Consider the following 23,529-nt stretch of genomic DNA (forward strand, 5'->3'; position numbering starts at 1 on the left):
TGTCTGGTGTCTTGTCTGTGTCTTCAGTTCCGTTTCTATCTTACCTGCTTCTATCTTTGTCTGGGAGAAATGGTGGGTCCGCAGTGAGCAGAGTAAGACTTGATGCTCATAGAGCTGACAGGAGACCCCAGGACACCCTCACTTCCCGAGGGCCAAGGCTCTCCTGTCCCCATTTTCGCATTGCCTAGGGTGGCCTGCTGCTTCTCTGTCTCCTTCTAACCTTCTCACCTCAGACATTTATTCCCAGAAGAACAAATCCCATACCTGTTTGACCAGTGCTTCCCTTCTTCCATAAATGCTAACTTATGCCAAGCTATCTGTTTAAAAGGGGCTGGAGAGGTGGCTTGAACTGAGAACACTGGCTGCTCTTCCAGATGACCAGATTCAATTACCAGCACCCACAGGACAGCTCACAACTGTCTGTAACTCCAGTTCCAGTGAATCTGAGGCCCTCTCCTAGCCTCAGTGGGCACTACGCATGCACGGTAAACAGACGTACATTCAGGCAAAACACCCATACAAATAAAAACAAACTAAAAAAAAAAGCATCAAAAGTAGATTTATCATTAAGCTGAGGAAGGAAAAAGTCCAGGGTTACTTTTCTGCACAGCTCTCTTCCAAAGACAAGGACTTATGTTATTACCATTCATCAAATGTGATATAATTGAGGCCATGGTGAGTGGGTCCACTCCACTGTTTACCAAGTCCCTTGGTACTGGTGTATTGGTGCACTACATATCAGCCCATTGGAATGGATCGTGAATGTTTCCAAACTTGCACAAGTCAGTTAAACTGTCTTAATTAAATTGCTGCGATAAATGACAGATAACACAATGTAACAATTCTTAATTATTTTACTGTAATCTTATCTTTGCCCCCAAGACACTGGTGATTGGGCTCTTGTGGAAGAATTTTCTCTCTTTCCAGCTCTACAAAGATCAACCGTTGGCTTGCAATCAGCCATTTTCTACTGAAATCTATAAATGCACTTGTGTTTTATTCATCTCCATGGAGACAGCTGTATATTTCCCAGCCGACCATTGACTGTAGGCCATATCAACGTTTCCCTATTTAATTTTGTTTATAGATTGTGTGTAGATATATGTACACGCACATGCCACAGAATCTGTGTAGGGGTCAGAAAAAAACTTGTGGGGATTGGTTTCTCTCCTATCACTGCTATGCAAATATGAAAGTGAAGGACAATGGGATTCTATTTTAACATTTAACGTTGTTAAAGTAACAAAACAAACCAGAACAAAACTGAAAGGCCTGTGAGACAGCTTATCATGAAAAGGAGCTTAATGCCCAACCTGATGTCTGCAAATCTACATGGAGGACTAAGAGAGTGAACTCTCACAGGTTGTCCTCTCATCTGCATGTGTGAGGCTATCACACCCCTCCCCTCCCGGTGTGGTACACTTTTGCACGTGCATACACACACAATAAATAATGATTAGTTTTAAAAACAAAGGGTAGCCAGTTAGAGCAAGAATTCAGGATAACTGTGGAGTATGTATGTCTATAGTAATCATTTGGGAGAGCAATTTGGAGGTTTCTCATGATAGTTAAATGTATGTTGACCTCATGATTCATTTTTTCCTACCATTCAGTATTTACCTAATGGGAAAGAAAGCATATCGCAGTACAATGACGGCACTCAGAAGGTTACTATAACCTCGTTTGTAATAGTAAAAATGACACGCACAAATATCCACTCACATATGAGTGGATAAACAGACTGTAGGTTATCCATACAATGGAATGCTTACATAAAACATGGGTGAGCCTAAGAGCTATATAAAGAAACAAAAAGATAATGTGCTCATTATGACCACACCTGTGTTTAAAGCATGCAGAGTTATCTGCACGGTGCTGACCAGTCAGCGATTGCTTGCTCACATTGGTCCTGGAGCTTCGGATGGGTTCTAAAAGTGAGGGAATTTCCGATGTGATGCATATCTTCACCATATTGATTGTGCATTCAACTATATTATTGAAACTCTAAGAATATCAGAGTATAATGGACATCATGAAATTTAATGCCTACTTATAATTTTGACTCATATCCCTTCACTATAATTTTGACGTCAGTGACCAACCAGAGACCAAACCCTTAAAGAAAACTGGGTCTCCCTCCTTATTTACTAAAGGAGAACTTACATATCCAGGATGTAACGTTGACTTATAATAACCTTCAGAATATCTTAGACACATCCTTTCCATAATGGGGAGGAAGATGACATTGGCTGGTCACCAGCATATTTATTTCTCCAGCAACATTCTTTCTGTTTATGACCAAGATGGATAAAAGGAGAGTTGTACCTTTCTCCTTGAGATACTAGTCTACTCCTCCTTTTCTTCCCTTGCCTTTGGTTTGCCTATGTTTCTTGTGCATAGCAGTCGCTGCAGGTACTGTTGGCAGAACATTCTTGAAGAAACCGAAGACCATATTTTTGTAGACTGTGCAGTTCTAACTACTACTCTACGAGGCACAATGAAGACACAGTGGAACTGTGATTAGGAAGTCTTCCCTTTCTTGCTGCGTTCTGCAGGCCTTGGAGAAGAGTCCCTCCCTTTGGGTGGCTACATATCACCTCTCGTATCTTTGCCTCCCTAATTAGAAACCTCTGCAATCTATGACTTTCCTTCAGGTCTACCTGCGCCTCTGGTAGACTTTTTCCTTTCTAAAGTTGCATTCTTTTGGCCTAGAAGAAAATTTCCGTGGCCTCTTCATCTGCATGTCTTCTCACTTTTCTTCCCAAACCCTGACATTGCGATTCTTCCAGTCTCCAGCAAAGGTTTTTACATGGAGAGAAAACCACACAGCTTGGATCTTGCTCCAAGGAAGACTGCTGCTCAACGGGCGAAGTATGGAAAGATGAAGCCGCATTAGATCCCTAGTATTTTTAGCGTCTGCCTCAGTTTTGAGCAAGACATGTGGCCTTCTGAGGGGTGGCATCCACCCAATTATTCAGGAAGATAATAGTGTCATGCTGACTCACACAAACTGTAGAGTCCTTTTGGAAGAGGGAATCTCAGTTAAGAAAATGCTCCCACTAGATTGACCTGTGGGCAAGCCTGTGGTACTTGCTTGCTTTATTTATTTATTTGTCTGTCTATTTGACTGATGGTTGATGTGTGAGGGCACAGGGAGCAAGCCAGCAAACAGCCACTGTCCATGGCTTCTGGATTCCTTCTTATTAGAGTGCCTGTCTTGACTTCCCTCAGTGATGGGCTGTTACCTGGAAGTGTAAGTGATATTAACCCTTCTTCCCCAAGTCACTTTTGGTCACAGTCTTTCATCACAGCCATAGAAGAAACCATAACCAAGACCAATAACAACCTAAGACGCGATGCTCTGATGACCAATGTCTCCTGAGGTGCTTCCAGGCTTAGCTCTCTGTGGCCTGAAACTTTTGCCAAGCACTGTTGCTCCTAACGTTTCCAGTTTGTTGTTGTTGTTGTTGTCGTCGTCGTTGTTGTTTTTCTGGTCCAAACGTCATTTGGAAGCGATCCTGTATCCTCTTAGCTTTGATCAGGTATTCCTCCCAAGAAGCCTTTCTGCTGTAGAACTGCTCCCCAGAGCTTACATTGGGACATTGTTTGTTTACCAGTGCTAGCACTAACACACTTCCTCCTGCTCCAGGATCTCTTCTTGACTCTTTAGAAGGGAAGGCTCCCCTCTGGAATAACATCTTATTTTAACCATGACTGTGATGCCTCAACTCTTTAGTCATCGTAAGCTTAGTTTTATTTCTCCCCTGGAGCATTCTTTTTTTTTTTTTTTTTATTAACTTGAGTATTTCTTATTTACATTTCATTTTTATTCCTTTCCTGGTTTCGAACAAACATCCCCCAGCCCCCTACCCCCCTCCCCTTCTCTATGGGTGTTCCCCTCCCCACCCTCCCCCCATTACCGCCCTCCCCTCAACAATCACGTTCCCTGGGGGTTCAGTCTTAGCAGGACCAAGGGCTTCCCCTTCCACTGGTGCTCTTACTAGGCTATTCATTGTTACCTATGAGGTTGGAGCCCAGGGTCAGTCCATGTATAGTCTTTGGGTAGTGGCTTAGTCCCTGGAAGCTCTAGTTGGTTGGCATTGTTGTTCATATGGGGTCTCAAGCCCCTTCAAGCTCTTCCAGTTCTTTCTCTGATTCCTTCAACGGGGGTCCCGTTCTCAGTTCAGTGGTTTGCTGCTGGCATTTGCCTATGTATTTGCTGTATTCTGGCTGTGTCTCTCAGGAGAGATTTACATCCGGTTCCTGTCGGCCTGCACTTCTTTGCTTCATCCATCTTGTCTAATTGGGTGGCTGTATATGTATGGGCCACATGTGGGGCAGGCTCTGAATGGGTGTTCCTTCAGCCTCTGTTTTAATCCTATTCCCTGCCAAGGGTATTCTTGTTCCCCTTTTAAAGAAGGAGTGAAGCATTCGAATTTTGATCATCCGTCTTGAGTTTCATGTGTTCTGTGCATCTAGGGTAATTAAAGCATTTGGGCTAATAGCCACTTATCAATGAGTGCATACCATGTGTGTTTTTCTGTGATTGGGTTACCTCACTCAGGACGATATTTTCCAGTTCCAACCATTTGCCTATGAATTTCATAAAGGCATTGTTTTTGATAGCTGAGTAATATTCCATTGTGTAGATGTATCACATTTTCTGTATCCATTCCTCTGTTGAAGGACATCTGGGTTCTTTCCAGCTTCTGGCTATTATAAATAAGGCTGCTATGAACATAGTGGAGCACGTGTCTTTTTTATATGTTGGGGCATCTTGTGGGTATATGCCCAAGAGAGGTATAGCTGGATCCTCAGGTAGTTCAATGTCCAATTTTCTGAGGAACCTCCAGACTGATTTCCAGAATGGTTGTACCAGTCTGCAATCCCACCAACAATGGAGGAGTGTTCCTCTTTCTCCACATCCTCGCCAGCATTTGCTGTCACCTGAGTTTTTGATCTTAGCCATTCTCACTGGTGTGAGGTGAAATCTCAGGGTTGTTTTGATTTGCATTTCCCTTATGACTAAAGATGTTGAACATTTCTTTTTAGGTGTTTCTCAGCCATTCGGCATTCCTCAGCTGTGAATTCTTTGTTTAGCTCTGAACCCCATTTTTAATAGGGTTATTTGTCCCCCCCTCTTGGTCTAACTTCTTGAGTTCTTTGTATATTTTGGATATAAGCCCTGTATCTGTTGTAGGGTTGGTACCAAACCTACATTACAGTTTAGTTTCACTTTGGATTTTTCCTTTCCATCTATTTCTCCTAGGTAATGTCATTTCCTCATTTTCCCACTGTTGTTCTCCCCGTGGTCATAAGTGTCTGCTTTTTAGCTCAGACAAGCATCCCCAGCTGTCTTTTCACTATCCAGACCCGACCTTCCCAGCGACACCTGACTTTAACACACCTTTAATTTAATTAGATCTCCCAGGGCTCGTCACCATGGGCATCAGCTGCACAGTAATCCAGATATCATCTATTTCCACATCAAATGATTCACCTAACAAAACCAGAAACACTCATGCAGAATAGCATCTGAAGTTCAACTCCGGTATCTTCACAGCTTCGGCTTTCTTCTTCCTGTTCTCTAACTCACAGAATGTAGACACTGCTGAATTGAAGTACACAACACAGAACTCTCCTAAATGAACACGCTGCCTCCAGGGTCATTCAGCAGTTTAGCCCATTATCACCATAGCAGGAAGCATGGCGGCCTGCAGGCGGACATGGAGTTGGAGAGGTAGTTGAGAGTTCTACATCTGGATCCTCAGGCAGAAGGGAAAGATGGTGAGCTGCTCTTTCTGGCCTGAGTTTCTGAAACCTCAAAGCCTACCCTGCAGTGACACACTCCCTCCAACAAGGCCATGCCTCCTAATAGTGTCCCTCCTTATGAGTTTAAGGGGACCATCATTCCCACATGCATTTGTAATATTTACCAGCCCAAACCTAGAAATGACCCAAAATGTTTTGCAAGAGATAAATGGTTACTCAAACTCGGAAAAACTCTTTCTCACAATACTACATTTTGATAAAAGAGAATCAAAAAATGAAAACAATAATAGAAATAAAGGAATACTTGCCTAGCAGATCATACCCAAATCAGAAGAATGTCCCAAGGTGCCCTGTCCTTTCCATCTCTCTCATTGTTTATGGCTGTACTTTATAATCCGGGTACTAAGGGGTTATTCATCCCTTTCAAAAATAAGTTCTGATGTCCAAATTTAAGCACAGGAACATGTAGTAACTTCAAACATATGATTAATGTTATTTATCATGACCCGACTTACTGTGTGACTGTGTTGATAAATTCACTAACATATTAAGCATTCTAGATATGGGGAAGTGATTAGGCGATAAGCTTAAGGAGGCAAAATTGCGGGTGTGTCTATAAATTGAATTATCAAAAAGCTTTATTCTCCTTGTATAGTTTTCTTGATGTGATTATAGTGATATGAAAGTACATTTATGATTCAATTGCATAAAATCATTTTTCACACACACACACATCAGCTGTGCATATGTGTTTTATCAGAAGAAGAAATGAAGCAAAAGAAGGCACTTGGGCTCTCCTGGAAAAGCCTTAAAACTTGTATTTATTATTCTTATGTGTATGTGTGCACCTTTATGAGTTAATGTATAAGAACCTCCAGAGGTCAAGAGGGCATCGTATGCCCTGGAATTGGAGCTACAGATTGTCGTGAGCTGCGATGTGGGTGCTGGGAACAAACACTCAGGTCCTTTGCAAGAGCAGTAAGTACTCTTAACTGCAGAGCCATCCCAACAGTCTACGTCCTTGTACAAAATTTTATGCCTCCAGGAAATCTGTAAATACTTTAAATATTTTGCAGAATTAACCTGGACTGCACAACTCCCTCCAAAGTAATTATTTTTTTTAAAAAAAAAAACATCCAGAAGAGCAACAAAAGAATTGTAATGCACAGTTTAATAGATTAAGATATGAGAAACACAGTATACAGCACAATGTTAATGTGACATTCAACCACACTGACTCATAATTAATTTCTGATACATAGTGAACATTTTGCTATACTCTTGCTTAGCTAGCCTTGGGTTATATTTACCCATAACACTTTGAAAGATGTATTTCTGTTAGCCTGTCTCATTGAAACTCTCCAAGTTGCGTTTTATAATCGTTCCTTCACATTCTAAAGAGCCCACTCATTTTTATTACACCTCATTGCACGTAATGACTGTTACTGCTTAAATCCCACACTCCTTTGTTTTAACCCATCAATAGGTCATCTGCAGACCCACCAATCACACCAAACCCAGAAAGGATTCTGAATGTCTTTGCTGTGAAGAAACACTAAGGGCTGGAGGAAACATCCCAGGCAGGAAAGTATCACCAGGTCTTTCAGCCCTGTCTTCTCAGCGAGGTGGCCTTGATATCTGGGTTCCAGTACACCTTTGTGCATGTCTAAGGAACGTGGAATTTTATTTGCCCTCTAATAAATGTGGTAACTGCCTATAAAATTGATTACATCTGCGTGGCTATTAAGGAATGGGATTTCTCTTTATCTCGAGTCTGCCATAAAGTTCCTGAGTGCATATTTAATAAATATAAAAAGTTTTATTAAAAAAGGGAGTTAGAAGGACAAATGGAAGATTTTTTTTTCTGCAGAAATTTTTCTTTTTCAAAGACAAAAGAAAGTATCTTTCACCATTTTCTTTTCTCCTCCTGGGTTGGCATCTGTGGCCTGATGTCTGCTGAGTTCTCCTTAGTGGACCAGTCTTGACTGATCTCTTGTTCAGATTATAACAGATTATTTCTTGAGACACAAATGTAGGGCCAGTAAAACCCTTGGAAGAAGTCACTCACTAATTCAGTTATCCCTCACCATAAATACAACATCCTTTCTGTTGAGCTATGTGGAGTGGGGGAAGCTAATCTTAAAACAATCACCCAGGAACCCGAGTATCTTACTACTGATTCGTTTATAATTTCTATGTACGGCATCTGTTGCCAGCCTTCAAAAGCTCAAAGGTGGAGTTAAATTTGAATTGTTTGAATGTATCTACATTAATCAGGTGAAAGAAATAATAACTCAATAAGCATGTGTTTCTGATTTTGGCCACATACTAACCTCCACAGAACATAATATAATGACTAACACCATAACTTTTGTGACCCATTTAAAAATTTAAAAATGTCTTAAGGTTCCAGTTAGGAAGTCATGCATTTTAGTGGCCACACAAGTAAAAAGCCCTTAGAATTTGCTGCTTTATTAGGTGACTTTTTCCAGTATATGAAAAACACCTGGCTTTATGAAATATCGAAATACTAAAATAAATATATAACCCGAACTAGAGCAAATTCTTCAGTAAATCAAAGAGGTTTAATTTTTCTTGTTGTTACTCATTAGCTACTACAGATATTTCCTGACAAAAACATTGATGAAATATTTAAAATTGTATTGTTTAGTTTCTGTTTTCTTTTACAAAATGGGAAAGGGATTCATTTTATTTTACATGTAAATATTGCACATAAAGGCATACAGGCCGTCGCACCGGCAGAAAGGACTCCTACTGGGATGGCTGGAGACAGGGCTCATGGACTAGGAAGGCTGAAGGCTCTTTCAGAGTCCTGCGTTCATGTGGGGTAGCTCCAAGCATCCTCTGACTTCTACAGGGAAAATGCTGAGTCCTCTGGGCTCCGGTCACGAAGCTGCTGTGGCACCCACACTGTGGGGCTTCCTGCCCCTGCACTGTTCTGGCTTGCCTGCTTCCCAAGAGCTCAGGCGCAGGGGCCACGAGCTGCTGCCGTTGTACCAACTGTCATCATTGTGGCAAAGCCAGCAGCCACACCATGCTGCCGTTATTCCTGGTCCTCTCATGCCTAGGCCAATTGATCGCCGTAGGCAAGGGTAAGCGAGGTCACTGCTGGGCAGGGGACCACCTGTCAACAGGCCATCTGCCATGCTGGTTCCATAGTCTTTACTCCTGGAAGTTCAGAACAGGCTAGAAAAGGTGCATCGGAGCCCCGCCCATTCCAAGGTCTAGGGGTTCAGGGGCCCATCTCTCCCTGGGGGTGGAAGAACTCAGCCCAAAGACTATTGACCCTCCTGTGCTGACTTTCCATAATCAGGAGAACGTCTGCAAAGTGAGAGGAGAGGGGTGGGTTTGGGGGAGGGAGAAAGCCAGAGGCCCCGCATGTCCCACGTGTTCGTGCTCTCTGCTTGGCTAGAGGCGAGCCTCCCCAAGACAGGGTACTCACGCTGTACACTACAGGTGTACCGACTGTGTCTCTCTCTGCAGACATAGAAACACCACTTATCCAGATCACAGTGCCAGAGAAAATCGAGACCAACATCAAGGATGCCAAGGAATCAGAAACACAAGTAATTAAGAAACCGGATTTTTGGAAAATGATGGGTGTTTTATTTGTACTCTACTTCTGGCTGACATCAACGAATTCCTACATAGGCCTTTTGAAATTCTGTTTTTGCCTAATCTAGTGCGCTAAAGACTGTTGGTTGATCTGAGGCAGGGCAAATGTCTCCGTTTTCTTGACTTCCCAAGAGGTGTATGAACATTGCCCACCTGTTTTATGTAAGACTCAAACGATTTAGCTTTTGGTCTCCACGCTGTCGTGCACAGCTTACTGGATACAGAGACAACACGGCTATTAAGTATATATTCTTACACGTGAGACTATACTAAAATTTATTGTGTATCATGATTTTTAAACTGGTACCACAAAAGCCTCCAAGCCTATAAATGCACATGTTTTAAATCCTTTGGAAAGCAAAACACTAAAGCATAAAATTATAAAGCCATTCTAAAGAATACAAAGAGATGTGTACAAAGTAGGGGTCTGTCTGCATAAGTTCTGAGATACCAATTTTAACCAACTGAATATTTTAGTCTCATAGATTTTTTTTTATGACTCTATATCGCAGTATTGTATTTCTATCTACTTCCACAGCATTACCTCATATGTGTAAAAACGTCTGACCAGCAGATAGCCTGGAATTTTCTCAGAGCCATTTCCATAAGACCAAGGAAGCAGTTGAACAACTTCAGTAAAGTGGTTCAGAATGTTTTCAGTTCTTCCCAAGTCTGACCATTGTTTTTGACAGAGTTAGCACACCGTCCTTAAATAATCTTCCTGCTTTTGCTCTTCTTGGACATTTTAACTCAGTATATAACTTGGGTGTTAGCCTGCCTAGTTTTATAACCAGCCTCTTGGGATTTGACAATAGATAATATTCAACCTACAGGGTTGAATATTTTAAATTATATTTTTATTTAGTCTTTGAAAAATTTCTTACATGTATGTGGTATATCTTAACCATATCCAACTCCATTCCTTTCATAGCTCCCTTGCAGCCCCCACCACAACGCCCTTTCCATTTTTAAATTGATTTTCTTTTAAAAATGTCTATATATTTTTCATTCTAACCAGTTTGTACCATGCATGTGCCTTATTTGTACCTGTCTTGTAAGTTTCCATTACAATGTATCTGCATCTTTTCTCAGTCTATAGAAACTGGCATCATAAAATGTGTTTTCCAGTTGTTTATCTGTTGATTTATAGGAACGGAGCATACATAGTATAGTTGATTGCATGTATTGATCTTGCAAATAATGACTGCTACTATCTGTAATGTGGATTTATTTCATATACCTTTTCAGTGTTTATGGTCCCAATGTTATTTGGTAGAAGACGTTTATATTTGATTGATTTCCCCTTTGGGTTTAATGATAACAGTAACAAGTTCCCAGGTAGCAGTGAAGGTGATGCCAGTATTAGGTGAGAAAAACACAGCTTATAGGGTTTGTGTGTGTGTGTGTGTGTGTGTGTGTGTGTACATGTATGTGTATATGTGTATGTGCGTGTGCGTATGTGTGCATATGTGTGTGTTGCTGTAAAATTATAAAAAATAAAATGCCGTCTTTTATCCCACACTAGATCTGGCACTGCAGTGCCCCAAGATATCTGGTAGACATCTTCTTCTCAGTCAGCAAAGCCTCTCACCTGCTCTGCTCCATCCCATATCACACTGCCGATGGCTTCTCTCTGAGCCTGACAGCAATCTCTCTACCCATCCAGTTCCCAAGGCAGGCTGCCACCATGCCAGAAACACACATCCCAATTCTGTGGCAGCCTAGTGTCTCTTAAACTTAAATCTACACATGAAAGAACACAATAACCTCTGATCCAATTGATAAGATACAATTGCCCACCTACACATACAAAGCCCTGTACACATCCATCCCTTAAGAACATTCATAACCACCTGTAAATGTACAGAGAGGAATCTTAACGTCAGCTTCCATGTTCTTCCTGTGGCTTCTCCTGCCTCCTCTCTAAACGCCCCCCCCATCCTTCCTTCTCATCCAATGGCAGGCCTCTTTCTATCTTGTACCTGCCTACACCTGCATGGTGACATCATCTTACATATGTGTATATGTATGTATGTATGTATATTATGCGTGCATGTATGTGTATGTACATGTATGTGTGTACATGTGTGTATGTGTACATGTATGTATGTGTGTGTACATGTGCGTTATTTTACTTATTAAGTGAGGATGGATGGATGTGGGGATCATACAGCATGAATTGGAAAGGTTACATATGTGTAAGACACAGGAGAAATAGTAGAGACTGTTGTGGGGTCATTTCTGTTTGGGGACATGTAGGCTCTAATGTCTGGTTATATAAAAGGTGCATTTACAACAATCATAGCTTGTTACCTTTAAGGAGTTGACATTTCTAACTCTCTCTCTCTCTCTCTCTCTCATTTGCTGCAGGTCACTTATGTGATCAGAATTGAGGGCAAAGCATACACACTCCAACTTGAAAAACAGTAAGTCACACAGCTCTTCCCACTTTCTCTTCCTAAGCTGGGCACCAGCACGCCATTTACCTAAGTCCTCTGTCTTCTCAAAGACTCACGAAGAACTGAGATTTTACATCTTTCTTGTGAGATTTTAAACCTAATAGTCTGCATTAATGATGTTTTCAGACATGTCTGATAAATGAAGCTTACCGAAGGCCTTAAAAGCAGTGGCTCGTGAACCTTCCTAATGCTGTGACTCTTTTTAACACAGTTTATTTTGTTGCTACTTCCTAACCTTAATTTTGCTACTGTTACGAATCATAATGTAAGTGAATCAGAGGCCCATGACCAAAGGGGTCGCGGCCCACAGGTTGAGAACCACTGCCTTAAAGCATACCCATGCATGTTCTAATGGAAAGTATAGCTGTTACTTGTCCATGTGCGAGTTTGCACCTGTCGTACATAGTTCTGCACATTGATGGGATTTCAAGCTCCTCACTTAGAACTTACTACACGTGCCTTAGAAAAACGGAGAACAGGCCAGATAAATATCTCAGCCTCCGAAGGTAGGTAGATATTGAAAATTCTGAAGTGTGACTTAAATTGCAAGCATAGGCAAACCTTGCATAGGCCACTGCTTTCACTAAGAGAGAAAGAAAACCTGAGTTATCAAAAGCACTGAGCTCACATCTTGTGCGGTCATGGACTTCACAAGAGTGAAGCAGAAAGCTCACGGGTACAGATGTAAGATCCTCCTTCACAGTGTGCCTGTCCCTTACTGCTCCAGCACCAGACCCCTCCCCTCCCCTCACTGGTCCAGCACCAGCCCCCTCCCCACTCTGTTCCAGTCCAGCCCCTCCTCCCTCCTCTGCTCCAGCTCCAGCCCCTCCCTCCCCTCACTGCTCCAGCACCAACCCCTCCCTTCCCCTCACTGCTCCAGCACCAACCCCTCCCCTCCCATCACTGCTCCAGCCCCTCCCTCCTCTGCTCCAGCCCCTCCCTCCTCTGCTCCAGCCCCTCCCTCCTCTGCTCCAGCCCCTCCCTCCTCTGCTCCAGCCCCTCCCTCCTCTGCTCCAGCCTCCCTCCTCTGCTCCAGCCCCTCCCTCCTCTGCTCCAGCCCCTCCCTCCTCTGCTCCAGCCCCTCCCTTCTCTGCTCCAGCCCCTCCCTTCTCTGCCCCAGCCCCTCCCTCCTCTGCTCCAGCCCCTCCCTTCTCTGCTCCAGCCCCTTCCTCCTCTGCTCCAGCCCCTCCCTCCTCTGCTCCAGCACCCCTCCTGTCCCCTGTCCTAGGCTCTTTCTTGAATAACATTCTTTACATTCTCGTCAATGCTCAAAAGGTTTTGCAAGCCCACAGCTGTGTTTTCTTCCCTGCAGTGTAGAATTTTGATCCATTCCCTCCTTTCTCCCTTTGTTCCGTTAGGAAGCCAGTGATATTAACCTCATATATAACCTTCCAACCCTTGTCCACATTTGTATTTCTATAAACCGTACAGCAACTGCTAAGCATTTTCTTCACAAATATATTGCTTGGAAATGATCAGTTCTAGTTTGATAGTGTGCACAGTGGACCTTCTTAGCGTAGGTATAGATCTAGTTAACATTCAGTGTAAAAGTTTGTAGCATATAGCGTGATAGGTAAAAGGGTCTTTTCCTAAATTCTGAAAATAGCATCACCAGGAAATTTCTTGTCATGCTGCTCAGGCGGGCATTTTGTCTGAGGCCCGTAGAGGGTGGGAGTGGATGGAGTTTTTGCTACATCTGACTCTGCATCTCATCCCACAGATGTAATCAAATGATATCACACAGGTGGCTCTATGTTACATTTGACCTCCATGTGTCAAAAGCCCAAAACAGCGAGTATAAGTATAAATATATAATATATAGTATAAATAAATCAGTGGCAGAATGCTGATTAAAAGGTGATAAGTCACATTTGTCGCAATGGGGTGACTTTAGCTCACGGCTCATCTGCCTTTTCACTCTTCTTTGAAGCTTTAGGATGGTTATCAAGAGACACAATTCTTCCCTATCCCAAGTTTCTCAGCCTCACCCTCAGTTCTTCTCCTGTCCCTCTGGGCAATACTTTAAGGAGGAGCCCACACTTATGTGTTAGTTAGCAATCTGTTATTAACATAAACACTTGATATTTGCCAATTAAAAGAATGTGTTAACTGATACACTTGGAGTTTTCCCTGTATGACTCCTTAGCCCTGTTACTTTGGGATCTGCTAAGCCACGGCACTCGCCTCCTATCTGGGAAGTAGGAGAGAGGAAGATAAAGCCGCAGGGTTCTCTCTTCAAGGGCACACTCTCCCAGTCTTCCTTAGTTTTTGTCAGCTTGACACGAACCTAGATACAACTATTTTATGTAATAATTTGAAGAGTATTGGCACTAGTTCTTCTTTGAAGGTCTGGAATAATTTTGCACTGATTCCATCTGGACCCCAGTCCCAGGTTTTTTATGTTGTTGTTGGTGGTGTTTTTAGATTTTTAACTACTGTTTCAATCTCATTGAACATTATGGAAGTATATATTAAATTAGCTTTTGTAGGCATATATATATTTTTTACTTATTTTTTTTTTTTAGATTTCCAGTTTGGTATTGAAGCTCCCGTGGTATAATTGGTTAGCAAGGCACTTATAATTCAGATTTTTAAAGCTCATTCTGATTTTTTCAGTGTCATAATAGTTCCCATTTTGTCTTTAATTTTATTATTTGGTTAAATAGCTAAAGGTTTGTCACTCCCATTAATTTTTTCAAAGACCAAATTCTTCATTTTACCAATTCTTTATTTTTTCATCTCTAGTTCATTTTGATGATCTTTTTCATCTGGTTTGGGTGTATTGCTTGTTATTATATTTCCAAGGCCTCGAGGTACATCATTGAGTTTTTAAAGACCTCTCCAATTTTTCAATGTAAGCACTTAGTGCTACACTCTCACCTCTTAGGGCTGCCTAAAGCACGCTCCAAAGATTTTAGAATGCTTTGTTTTCATTTTAATTTGCTTTAGGAATTTTATGCTTCCTTCTTGATTTCTTGATTCAATTTTTCATGAGTCCATTGTATAGTGTGTGCTTTCTCTAGTTTCTGATGATGATGGTATCCAGTTTTAGTCCTTTGTGATAGGATAGAACGAAGGATGTCATCTCCATTTTTCTACATTTGATGAAACTTGCTATGTGTTCTACTATGTGATTCTTCTGGAGAAAGTTCATGGGGCACTGAGAAGAAAGGACAATCTTTATTGTTTGGGTGAAATCCTTCTACAGATACCTGTTATGCTTATCTAATGAGGACCCTGACATAGGCATACACTGTTAAGCTACCTGATGTTTGACAAAGAGGCCAAAAGTACACTTTGCAGAAAGGACAGCATCTCTAACAAATGTTGCTGGTCACATTGGACAGCTACACGTAGAAGAGTGAAACTAAATCCTCATATCTCACCCTGCAGAAAACTCAACTCCAAATGGTTTTAAGACTTTGACTTAAGACTGATACCCTGAATCTCACAGCGGGGAAGTGTGTCTTAACCCATCGGCATGGGGAAGAACTTTCTGTACAGGACCCCGTAATGCAAACATTAAAACCAACAGCTAATGAATGGTACTTCAGGAACGACAAGGGACACTGCCATTGGTGTGAAGAGGAACCCTCCAGAATGGGAACTATTTAACAGCTACATGTCTAACTGAAGATTAGTAACTAGATTATAGAAAGAACTAAAACAAACAAGCAAACAAAAAGCTAGACATCAAGGAAAGAACAGGGCGTGAAACTAAGCAATGTTCTAAGCAGATGAAATAGGAATGGGTATTCAGAGTTTTGAGGTGGCTTAAAATTTTATGCGAACCATTTAATGCTGATAAATAATGAACCCATTCTATTCACTAGCAAATACTAAGGTTGTCATGCCATGAGTCCTTTGTGGTTAATATAAAATAAAACTGAAGTGACACAATGTAGTTGTGACCACCAATTTGACACACACACACACACACACATACACACATATGATTTGTCAATGCCCTATACTGCTCCCTTGTTTTTAGTTGTAATTATTGTCTTTAAGATTTTATGTATCTAATATGCCATTAGAACACAATCTAATATTGAACAGACAAGTCCATGTAATTCTAAGATATTTGGGATATTTCCAGATATTAATTTGGAAGTTTTGATTTTAATAAACTATTAAGTTATATAATATTATTCATGATATTACAATAAAATATCATTGTTTTAATTGAAATAGGTCATTTTTACATCCACATTTTGTGACAAATTTGCATAACAAGTTGGGAACATTGCAACCATATTTTTCTTTAGTAAAGGTAAGTTTAAGCTTCTACTCCGTGTGTGTGTGTGTGTGTGTGTGTGTGTGTGTGTGCGTGTGCATAGTGGTATTTTCTCTCTTATGTATGCATGGTTTTTAATGGATATGCATACATTTATATATATATTATCTATGACCCTATATAAATATGGGTTCATGTAATATGTTACCTTTAGAAGCTGGTTTTTGTCTTTTAAATTTATTTTTAATTGAAAAATTGTTATACCAATTGACCCCTTATCTCCCTCCCCCCAACCCCCACAACCTCCCATGTTCTCTTCCTCCAAGTGTGGTGATAATTTTTCAGACAAAGTATCATGAAGGAGCCTAAGCTGGTGACAAAATCGCTTCTTCTCCGTGATGTGTAAGATTCGTTTTAACCGCTGATGTGTTCCAGGGCCTGCGCCCGTGGACATCCGTGGCACAGCACAGGAACTTTCTAGCTGCCAGCTCAGACTATTAAATGTTTGCAGACACACTGATCCGAGTTTCATTTGTGTTCCTTTTGTGGTCTCAGGCGCTGGTGCACGAAGTGGATTTGTTGGTGTCTCCGTATTGTTCCGCCATGACAGCAGGCAGTGCAGGAGTATTAAATAGCTCACAAGAATGGTTTCTGTGTTCTTTCGTTTTAAGTTTGTCCTCTTACCTACAGGTTTATTTTTTAATTTGTTGGATTTATCAAAGAATCAGATCTCCAGTTTCTCTTTCAATTTTCTTTCTTTTAATTCATGCGTTTCCTTTCCTTCCTCACACCTGACTAGTAGTTCCTTGCCATTTTTCTATTTTCTGTCCGCTTCCTCTTTTCTGTCAGAAGCCTCAGTGCCCACTTTGTGCCTCTACACTTGAATTTTTCTGTGCCCGCAGCATCGTGATCCGTGTCCTTTCAATTCAGAGGTTCATATAATCAATGCTAGGTTTCCACCTTCTCTCTCTAGATCACTGAGACAGTGTTTGGGGTCTGTGTCCCTCCTTGTTATCAGTGTTTGTGGCAAGCTTCTTGAAGCTGGGACATTTCTCTGAGGCTTGTGCGTTTGGGACGGCTGTGCCCTCTGGTGGTTTGATTCAGTTATCTTTTTCAACCACTTTGACTAGAATAGATTCATTAGCTAGCACACGTAACATCACACTCATAAAATTAATTTGTTTTTAGTATTTTATCGTCTTACTGTCGAGCTGCTTACACACTTGTATTTTGAAATGTTTTTTTTTCTTTTATTAATAACCTATTAATTGTGCAAAGCGTGTTTCATTACGTCATTTTAGACAAGGGTATGTGTCTGGCTACACAAACCTTACCCTTCTCTCCTCTATGGTCCTGTCCCTCTTCTAATTAATTGACTCTTTCATAGGTTCTCTGGCTTCTTCTATCCATTTACCCACTAGTGAGCATGTAGGCTGGTTCTGTATTTTGGTTATGGTAAATAGTGCTGCAATAGACATGGGTGGTGGGGAGTGGGGTACTGTGCCATACCCTTTACAGCTCCTTGAATGGGTACAGATACTGCTCTGGGAAGTCCTCTTAGAAAAGTCGGGGCACTGGACCCACAAACTAAGTCCTTGTCTTCCTACTTGAAACCAGATTCTAGGAGGTTCATCCTCGTTTTAGCGCAGCTGCCGCTACCCTGAAAGTAGTATTCTGGAAAGTGGGTCAGCCTCTCTCCACTGGGTCAAATGTGGGCGTGTCTGGTAAGTCCACGGCTTACATGAGACTTGTGGGACCGCAGAGTTCCATCTGGCTTTCCTCTCACTAACTGCCAACCTTATGCTTTGCTGTCTGCCACACTTCTGTCTGAGCGACTCTTGCTGTGTAGGTATTCAGTGACAGTAATGATGAGTGACATCCTTTAAAGGATGCTTGTCTGGGAGGACGGGAAGGCTGTTGACCCTCAGATTTGTAATGGAATGGCTAAGTGTGGATATCTGCTATGTAATCAGGAAGTGGGCGCAACCCTGAGGGCTGCGTGTGGGAACCAGCTCTAACATTTATTCTGCTTCTTCTTAGAGTCACTGCTTTTATCAAGGACATGCTGTCGAGATTCCAGCATCGACCGTGACACTCAGCACTTGCTCAGGTCTCAGGTACCCTTTGGGAAATGTGCGCTGAGATTGTATGCCAGCCCTCAGCTTCTACCATCTCACTGTCTTCTGTGAGACTAGAATGGGCACCCACGGACAAACACACCAGCCAGCCCGGTAGACTGCGGTGGAGCTGTTCACACAGCTTCTTTACTCCAGCCTCTTCCTCTTGTCCTTTCATGTACTCGTTTGGGTATTGTGTCATCATAAAACTCAAGCAGAAAATGCCTGCTGCTAGAAGAAAGAGAATCTGCATTTCCCAGCCACATTCGCTCCCAACTGTTCTTATATGCCACAATGGAGGGAAGATAGATATGAAATTGGGTTTAAAACTTAATCCAAGTTCTCGGCGGGAAGTCTGTGGTAACTGCATTCTTCATTCCCCCCCCACCCCCATACTTAGGGGCTTGCTGCAGTTGGAGAACGTGACTTACGGAATTGAACCCTTAGAGTCTTCAACTACACTCGAACACATACTTTATGAAATACAGAATCATAAAATTGATTATTTTCCCTTAAAAGAAAACTACACGAATTCCCAGGATGAAAGTGGGTCCTACCGAATTCTGGTAAAACCATTGGTGAGTCTGACCTCCTCCTGCACTACTTATATTCAAATTTTGAGATTTGGATACACTGGGGAAGCCGTGCTAAACTGTTTGGATAGGGATTATTTTTTAAGATGTCATTACTTTCCTCAGATAGTCTTTAGAAAATAAAAAGGAAACACACTTTTTTTTAAAAAGATAAAACTTGTTACATCAGTTTGTATAGTTATATGACAAGTCTATGTAGATGCACATTGTAGCTATTTGCATAAATTTGCATATAATTAACATAATTCGTCCTGGATTTACTTACTGATACTTCCTATTTTCTTTGTCAATGCATTTGCTTTGTAAAAAAAAAAAAAACAAAAACAAAAAACAAAAAAAAAAAAAAAAAAAAAACATTACTTTGCTCCAAACTTTGAAAGTAGAACAAGTCCTGACCATAATTAAAAAGTGTCTCAAACCTCACCATCATAGAGATGGTGCCCAGGACGCTGCTGCATCTCCTCCATGGGCCTGGCTATGACTGGACACTTGAACGTATCTGGATATTTTAAAAATACAAGTAATTTAATCGTGGCTATTGCTTCAATTTTTTTCTATTCATATGACTGCATGTTTTCTCTTTTATTTTATACTTATTGCCTCCTAAACGAAATAATACTGGCAAATAGGACTATTAAAATATGAAATAAATGAGTATAGAAAGAAAAATAAAAGTAGGAACGCAGAAAATATTTTTTTTTCCAGCTAGGAACTGCTGTGATGCCCTGCTCCTTTTGATTTCACTCTGTCTCTGACATAAATATATAAATAATATCGGTTTAAGTTCAGAAGTAGAGACTTTATGCAACTGTGTCATCTTCACATTTAAGTTTTCCTTTTAATCGGTAAACTAATTTAGGGAGCATAGAAGAAAACTAAGAATCGACTTTTCTGATAATCAATTGCAGCCTATAGCAGGCTGGCTCTCCAAGAGGCCTTTGGTGTCTATCCAAATGTCTGCCTTTACAACATTTCCTCAGCCTTACACTTGAGTGTTAGGGGCGAAATAAGTTAATTTCTAGATACACTTCCTCACAGTTCAGATAAAATGGAAGTCAGCACATGACGGTGAGTGAGGCTTGAGTCTTAATTCATGTTCGACTTCCTGTCAGGGTTCCCTTATTTTTACTTAATGTGTTAAAGGTATGCGTGTGAGTAGAGGTTAACGACCTGAGCCAAGAAGTTCATAAAGCTGACAGTCAGTCACAAACTGAGATACTGATAAACTGACAGTCAGTCACAGCCGGAAGAACAAGTTCACAAACCTAAGAACGCCTTGTCTTCATTGTTCTGGAAATGGACCCAAATTTTCAAATTTAAGTCTTTTTTTTTTTTTTTTAAAGAAAATCTGCATCTTTGTTAATGTCTTTTGTCTTTTTTGTCCCTCGTTCCTGCTAGGTGTATTATATATGTGTTTGGGCATTCGTGCATGTTCTTTTAAATCTTAGGTATCATCCTTGAAACCATCTTTGGAATTTCATTAGTTCTGCTATCAGTAATTGTTGATGTGGAACTGTTAACTCTCGGGGGTGGCATCGTGTTTTCTTGTTCACATTTATTGTTTCTACGCAGTGACTCGTGCATCTGGAGTCAACTCACAGGCTGGAGATTCTAAGTTCCCATCCTTTTGTAGTATTTCCAGTGTTCGCACAGGGCTAGGCTATGGCAAGAGTGAGGTGGTGTCGTTTCTCAGCACTGGGCTGAAGAGGTAGCTAAAAGCACTGGGCAGGTCTCCAGCACAGGTCAGAGAGAATGAAAGTGATTGCGGAGGAACAATGGGTACACAAACCTACAAGGAGGGTGTTGATGGACTAATGACGAGTGCCAGTCCCAGGGACAGGAGAGGAAACCAGGCAACAAAAGCGCTCCATGAACCATGAAGACATTTGTTAGCAACGCTGGCAACGGAAGGGAAACGCAGGGAGTGACTAACGCAGGGGGGAAACTAAAGAGGCAGCAATGGGAGGAAGACAGGTGAAAGAACAAGCCACAACAAAACAGAAAAAACAGTGCCATCAGGGAGGAGCTGTAGAGGAGAAATTGGGGAGGAAGGAATGATGAGAGAAAGGAAGCTGATGTTGCGGGACGGAGAGGAAATTTGCAAATGGGGGCGGGAAGAACGGAGAGGGAGAAGGAAAGATGAAAAGGAAATGTTGCAAACTGGATGTTTTAGAATTTAGCTGCCCCCGTTCACCTCAGAGATAGCTGCTTTCCAGAGGCTGCATGCTTGTTCCTGGGCGATGTCCGTCTTTCCTTTCACACCCACGCAGAGGTTCAGTGTTCCCGTCACTGCAGGACAGGGGGCTGTGAGGACTCCAGAGCTGGGAAACGTTGTAACGGGTGTCTTTGCAGGTTGCTCAGAAACAAACACATTGCTTCCCTTGAAATAACTGGGCTGGACTCCACCACATCAGAAAACCTTGCCAGATCCACTGAAGGCTGAAAAGAATAAAATTTACCTTCCCATACTCTTTAGTAGTCCCGTTCTAACTGGAACCTCAATGACGGGCCTTTATGGGTCTCCAGATGAGAGCTTTGAACCTGGAACAGCTTCAGGTTTCTGACTTACTCTCTAGACATTGGGCTAACTGACCTCTATGGTCACAGAAGACAGGTAGCTATATACATACATACATACATACATACATGCATGCATACCATATATACCATACATATATTTACATACTTATAAACATACATATTTGCATATTTTGTTATTAAATATTAAATATTTGATGAAATAAATGAGCCATGTTTCAAAAAATAATAATGTTCAAGAAGCCACAAGTCAAATCAGTAATAAGATAAACTGTGGCTAATATATCTTATTTTATGAATAAACAATGAATAAATCCACAGACATCCTCAATGAAAGGCAAAGGTAGAAAAGCTCGTCGGAAATGATGCACCTTTAAAGTAGCGGAGGTTTTCTTCCTTCGCCGCATGAGACTGAACACTTTGTACCCACTCCTCCTGTCTTTAGAGCATTTTACTTTAAAGCAAATTCTGAGACTAGAGATCGTATCTATTGTCCCCGTTCCTAAGATAAGTAAACAGCCCGGCATCAGTACTCTAGCAGACGTATGTGTACCTGACTGAAGGTTTTATCTCACTGATGTTTTTACTGTTCCGCAGAAAAGTTCAAACTCGAAACTAAGGAAGAGAATTCTGACCGTAAAGATCATCATGGATAAAGGCATGGTAGGAGCCGCCTGCCTTCCCGCCATCTTTGTGTTGTAGAGAAACTTGGGGAGAAATGTGAATAAGAAACTTTTAACTGCTCCCCACCCCCGCATCCCCCGTCCCCCTCAAGGGTGTGGGTGCATTGTAAGTCGTGCGCGCAGTACTCTCAGTGGTCAGAAGAGGGAGTCGGATCCCCCGGAACCATAGTTACTGATGCTGCTCTGTGCGGTTCTGGGGATTGAATTGAGGTCCTCTAGAAGAGCAGTAAGTGCTCTTAACTGCTGAGCCATCTCTCCTGTCCACTTTTCACTGTTTACTATAAATGTTTTTACTCTGTTCAAGTGTCAGTCATGATGACCTGTTCCGGTAATCTCAGGAGGGAGAGGCAGAAAAGACCGTTTTCCTACCAGTCGGTGCTATCATAAGGAGACCTTGTTTCCGAAGATAACATTTTTTCTCCTCTGCTTAAAAGGGTGCCAAAGTGTTGCGGGGCATAGCGACATACCATCCATTGACCTTATACTGGCATTAAGGGTTGTGGCAATGGCATGTGGCTTTGTATGTAAAGGTTCTACTGCACAATTGCCTGATTTTATCAGAGAGACTGGCAGGTTTCTTATTGATCCTAGATCTCATTTCCACTACACTGGGAGTTATTTCATTAAATACTAAACTGGATAACCCGTTCAAATATTTACCTCCTGAGCTTTTATTGCTTGGCTTTTTGAGTGGAAGGTCCATGTTTTGAATATGAAATGGTCTTGCGTTTCCTGTCTAAACAGTATCTGCGTTTGCCTTTTTCCCTTACGGGGCCAGTGCATTACTCTGAGCATTTATTTCGTCTCCAGGATTGACTTTGCTTCTCAACCCACCATTCTCTGGTTCTTAGTGTCCAGCCCAAAGCTTTCTTTATTGGGTCACATCAGTTTCACAGTGTGGCTTCATTGGGCTGCTTCCTGCCCCACTCCACTGATTCCCACTTACCCACAGTCCCTGCTGCCTCTTGCCCTACTCCCACTTATCCACAGTCACCTTGATTGTGTCCTGGTTAAGGTTTACATGTGCCGTCATGGACAAGACAAACGATTCTTAATTAAATCTCCAGTGTCTTCTATTTTTCTTTTATTGAAAATGTTTTTTTTTTTCTTACAGTACGTTCTGGTTTCAGTTTCTCCTCCCCTAACTCCTCCAAGAGCCTCCCCACCTCCCCTAACCCTTTTTGTCCCTTCTTACAAAACAGGCAATTTAAGAATTATTATAAAAGAAAAGACAACCAAAAAAAAATGAGAATAGGACAAAACAAACAGAAGAACCCCACAAGAAACACAGACAGACCCCAAAGCACACATGTTCATACACACAGGTCTCTCATAAAGACAAAACCGGAAGTCATAATATATGTGAAAGACTTGTAATGAAAAGAAAAAAGGAATCCTGACACTTTTATTAGGTAAAGGACCTCCAAAGGTAGCATCCAGTTGATTTTCTGTTGGCCACCTATTGCTAGGTCAGCAGTCCTTAAATGTTTCTGG

At 41.6% G+C, this 23,529-nt stretch overlaps 1 protein-coding gene across 1 annotated transcript in view; it reads left to right on the top strand.

Moving 5' to 3' along the window:
• Nucleotides 1–8,827: 8,827 nt before the first annotated feature.
• Nucleotides 8,828–23,529, top strand: part of LOC116914350 (A disintegrin and metallopeptidase domain 3-like) — a 48,666-nt gene continuing 33,964 nt past the window's right edge. Inside the window, exons 1-7 of the mRNA XM_032918564.1 lie at nt 8,828–8,885; nt 9,277–9,359; nt 11,779–11,834; nt 16,062–16,140; nt 18,145–18,221; nt 18,622–18,799; nt 21,950–22,015. Of these exons, the coding sequence (XP_032774455.1) occupies nt 8,828–8,885; nt 9,277–9,359; nt 11,779–11,834; nt 16,062–16,140; nt 18,145–18,221; nt 18,622–18,799; nt 21,950–22,015 (597 nt within the window). The remainder of the gene's footprint in view (nt 8,886–9,276; nt 9,360–11,778; nt 11,835–16,061; nt 16,141–18,144; nt 18,222–18,621; nt 18,800–21,949; nt 22,016–23,529) is intronic.

The sequence above is a fragment of the Rattus rattus genome, chromosome 13 (genome assembly GCF_011064425.1).
Source record: "Rattus rattus isolate New Zealand chromosome 13, Rrattus_CSIRO_v1, whole genome shotgun sequence".
Taxonomy (NCBI): Eukaryota; Metazoa; Chordata; class Mammalia; order Rodentia; family Muridae; genus Rattus; species Rattus rattus.